Here is a 4672-nt window from a genome sequence, read left to right on the forward strand (position 1 = left end):
AATAAATAAATAAATAAATAAAAATTGTAATCTGGCTCTAAATATATTCAATTAATGAATATTGGATATTGTGTAGCTTTGATGGTTCCTTTAGCCCATATATTGTCAAAGACTATTTTTTTAAGTTTACTTTTCCATAGCATATGTTATTTTATATATTATGCCATTAAATCAGTCATTTTATTTGAGAGCAGTAAATGTGGTATTTTAAAACATTACATTTTGATAACATTTTTACTTACATTTTTTTCTTGGAGGAGAATTAAGTACATGTAAGCAGTGAAATCCTGTTTTCTTTAATTTAAAATTATCAATAGGTGTTGATCTTGAAACATTCCAAATGCGTAAAACACCCACTTGAGAATCTAGTCAGATCAGGAAAAAGACTTATGTTAACAAATTTTACCTTAAACAAAATGTCCAGACATAAAAGTTAAAAAATAAAAACAGACAGACAAAAAGAACAAAAACTTAAACTTGCAAGATTTTTAGCCACTACTCATTAACATTCTTCAAACAACAAGATTATATAAGAATACAATCAAAGAAACAGATAAAATGGTATTCAAACTTTAAATTTCTCTCGTTTTCCTATTTTTGTTTGTTTGTTGTTCCAAATCCTTTTCTATGATAACACACTGCCTGTTTTGCAGCTTCCCCCACAAAAATCACAATTTGATCACAAAAAAGCACCTATTGACACACCTATTGCTCTAGAAAAGCTAGCCACTGAAAACTTCTCACTCCAAAATTAAATAATCCTTCCTGGTTTGAAATATTTGTGAACTACTCCCTTGCTCACCTGCTGCTAAACAAGGACTGTTTATATACCTGAAGACCACTTAGTAAGGTTGCTCCCTTCCAAAAGCCCACTGTAATAAGCTACTTTTGAAAACAGTCTGACAGTTCTTCAAATAATTAAATGTAGAGTTACCATATGACCCAGCAACTGCACTCCTATATACATACCCAACAGAATTATAAAAGTATGTCTACACAAAAACTTGTATACAGATATTCATAGCAGCATTACCCATAATGGCAAAAGCACAGAAACAAACTAAATGTCTATCAACTGATAAACAGAGGAACAAAGTCTGGCATATCCATGCCATGGAATATGATTCACCCAGAAAAAGGAATTAAGTACTCATACACCCTACACCATGGATGAACCTTGAAAACTAAGTCAACAGAGACAGACATAAAAGACCACATATTAAAATTATTACACTTGTATGAATAGACAAATTCACAGAGACAGAAAGTAGACTAGCAGTTTATGTACACACAGGTTTGCACTAGGAGCTGTGGAGAGGGTGGGTCATTTAGAGTTACTGCTAATGGGTACAGGGTTTACTGGGGGAGGTGATGAAAGGTTCTGGAATTAGATAGTGGTAATGGTTGTAAAACTTTGTGAATATAGAAACCACTGAACTGTAAACTTTAAAATGGTGTGTTTATGGTATGTGAATTTTATCTCAATAATAATAATAATAATAATAATAATAATAATAGATATATGAAATATTCCCATGTCTATTATTATATCCTGTGAAATTAAAGTCAATTAAGATATATAAATAAGAATCCGTCTACTTCTATGTGTTATGTAAGAGCTTAAAGAAGTAAAGAATTTCTTTAAAAATGTTGAGAGGATAGACTCTGTGTTTTATTTTACACTAAACAAATATGAGAATTATTTATACAGCAGCTGAGAGTACTCTGTCTTTTTAGAGACCTCTCTCTATGAACCTAAGTACAGTAAATGGTAAAAGCAGAGTCATTTAATTTCTAATTACTATTTTAAATTCCCCCATCTTCTCATACCCTGTCACTTCTCAGCTTTGCTAATTCTCTCATGATAGGAAACCAAGAAGGAGCATCATTTCAACCCACGGTAATAAATTCTACTTTCATTTTCAACGTACTTTGAAAATGCCTAGGTCTACCTAGCCATATGTGGTCACTGACTGTCAAAATTATCAACAGAGCCTCTGTCAAGATAGGTTGCTTTTACTGTCATGATGACACCCCTGAAATTATACTGTGCCTTTTGTACACACACAAACACAGACAGGCACACGTGTGCACATATGTAATATATTCCACTTTATTATCAAAAACCTGGAAAACTGGGCCTTAATTTCATTTTTATTTGTCATTATGTTAATTATGTCATTATGATATATAACGATATATAGTATAAATAAAAGGCATTTACTATAATAAATGATAATATGTGGGATATAGTCTCGGGACATGGAGTAGAGAGCGGGAATGGATTCAATGGAATTGTAATAGATAAGCATGATGTCGGGGGTGGGAGGGCAATAGATGGGGGGAGGGGGGTTGTTACCTGGTGAGCGTGAGAAAAGGGTAACTATTGTATTGTTCTGTACACCTGAAACTAACAATAAAAAAAAGTATGTGGGATATTAGTAAGTTTTACACAAAATTAACCAATAAGAGTAAAATTTCCTTGATTGAATTAAAGAATATACACATATTTAAAACTTTGGGGAACAGGGTACACTTACCTCCAGTTATAAACATACCAGGGGCACTGGGAACCCAGGCCAAACATTGTACAGAAGCTGCTGCACTGGGAAAATTAAATGTTGTTATGCAAGAAAATGATTCTGAGTCTATGAGGCGAATGCCATAATGCAAATGAGCCACAAGGAGATAATCGGTAGAGAGTGGGTCCCATTCCAGAGCTGTAACTGGATCCTCTTCATCTGTGCCTTCAAGAGATTCGGGTCTCAGAACATGTTTCTGACTTTTATTACCTATTAAAATATAAAGAAAATGACCTGTAACAAAATTATCGAAAAAGACTAATAATTGAGATGATATTAATTTTCTCCTTGCATACCACTGATCTCTGGCAGTATGGGGAATACAGATCTGGCATTTTCTGCAGAAGTCATAATTGATATGAGAATGCAGGGGAATTAGAGTTTGTCCAAATGATGAAAATCAGACTGAATAGCTTTGCTTTGCCAATCTCTAATACCCTGAATGTTTTTCCTATTTGTTATGGAAAAGCTGTAAGAAAATGACAGATAAATAATATATGTGACCCTGTCATCAATTACAGTTTCACTGAGTTACAACAGCATGGATGAGAAAGGGCTTTACAAAAGGAAGAACATCATGTTATAATAAAAAGAATAAGTTTTGGAGTGGACTGCCCAGGTCCGAATCTTGGTTCCACCACTTACTAGATTTGAGTTCTTAGACAAGATACTTAATCTTTGCGCTCAAGCTTTTATTTTTATAACGGAGAACAAAACAATATGTGGCAGAGCTTTTAAAATGATTAAATGAGTTAGTTGCTTAAAGTGCTTAGTACAGTAGGGCATATTGTAAACAGCATATCAATATTTACTGTCACTTCTTTCTCATTCATCATACCATTTGTCATAATCATAATTCATTCATGACTACCAATACAAATAAGGCAGCCAGAAAAATAAAAAGATAAAACAAGTGGAATCAACTGAAGCAAAAGATCATCAAACAATCCTCTTGCTCCTTCCAAATTATATATACAACTGGCGCTATGGAAATCCATGATTCTGCTGATGTATCACATGAGAACTCCAATGAGCCAGCCCTCTCATTCTCAAAAGAAAGGCAGTGAAACAACTAAGTTTAACGACTACACACGTAACAGAAAATACCAATTATTCCCAAGTATTATAAAGTTTAAAAGAAGTGTTTATTAAAAAATAACACAATTGAAAGATGCCAGAGCTCTTTCTGCAATGTCATCATTAAATATTATTTTTGAACGTATCAGATTATAAAAGCAGAGAAAATAGGTTTCTTTGGATCTATAAGATATTTGTAAGTGAACTGAAAAGTGGGATTAAACTCATCAGAATATATTATTCTTTAAATACAATGTTGATCTTAAACAGGCAGCATTTTATTTATAATTTTTGCATATATAATCATAGAAGGTGCATGTGAGGTTTCTTTTATTTGGGTTTATCAAATTTTTGCAATAACCATGAAGAAAAGTTTATTTGCTTCTTCTTTCTCAAAATCAGCATCTGCTAATTGCTATTTGATATAACAAATGTTAATGAATATTAACATAGCTGATCATTACAAGACAGAGTTAGAAAAATGATTTATTAACTTAAGCTGTACTAGCTATTTCTTAAGTAATTTTTAGGTATTAGAAGGTGCCAGTTAGTATCTATGATTTATTAAAAATATTCCAACATATGAAAAAACTAAGAACAGCAACACAAAATGTGGAAAAATTTGCAATGCAAATGCTATATTATCTAAATCATGTTGCTTCAAAGCCCATGCGTACAGTCAAAATGGTAACAAATTATAGTCACCATTTTCTGGTTTATCTAGTAACAACATTTTTATTATAAAAGATAGAAAACAGAATCTATAACCTCTAAAGCCAGTCATTAGTATAACAGCTGGTCATATTTTTATTTATATATGTTATTTATTTTATTATAATTTATGTTCTATTTTATTATAACAAATATCAGGCAACTTGTGTTGTCAGATAAGGACAGAAGCATATGATATGAAGATAATAAGAAGATGATGTTGAAAATTTCTGTATTAAAAACAAAATCAGAGGCCGGCCGAGTGGTGCGTTGGTTAAGAGCTGGCTTGGGATGCCAGAGGG

The 4672-nt window shown here is 32.4% G+C and overlaps 1 protein-coding gene across 1 annotated transcript in view; it reads right to left on the reverse strand.

Annotated features, from left to right (window-relative positions):
- WDR17 (WD repeat domain 17) overlaps positions 1-4672 on the reverse strand; it is a 138546-nt gene that overhangs the window by 68848 nt on the left and 65026 nt on the right. The window contains exons 6-7 of the mRNA XM_019651731.1: positions 2541-2792; positions 243-365 (exon numbers count right to left, since the gene is read on the reverse strand). Of these exons, the coding sequence (XP_019507276.1) occupies positions 243-365; positions 2541-2792 (375 nt within the window). The remainder of the gene's footprint in view (positions 1-242; positions 366-2540; positions 2793-4672) is intronic.

Source organism: Hipposideros armiger, unplaced genomic scaffold (genome assembly GCF_001890085.2).
Source record: "Hipposideros armiger isolate ML-2016 unplaced genomic scaffold, ASM189008v1 scaffold_165, whole genome shotgun sequence".
Lineage (NCBI taxonomy): Eukaryota > Metazoa > Chordata > Mammalia > Chiroptera > Hipposideridae > Hipposideros > Hipposideros armiger.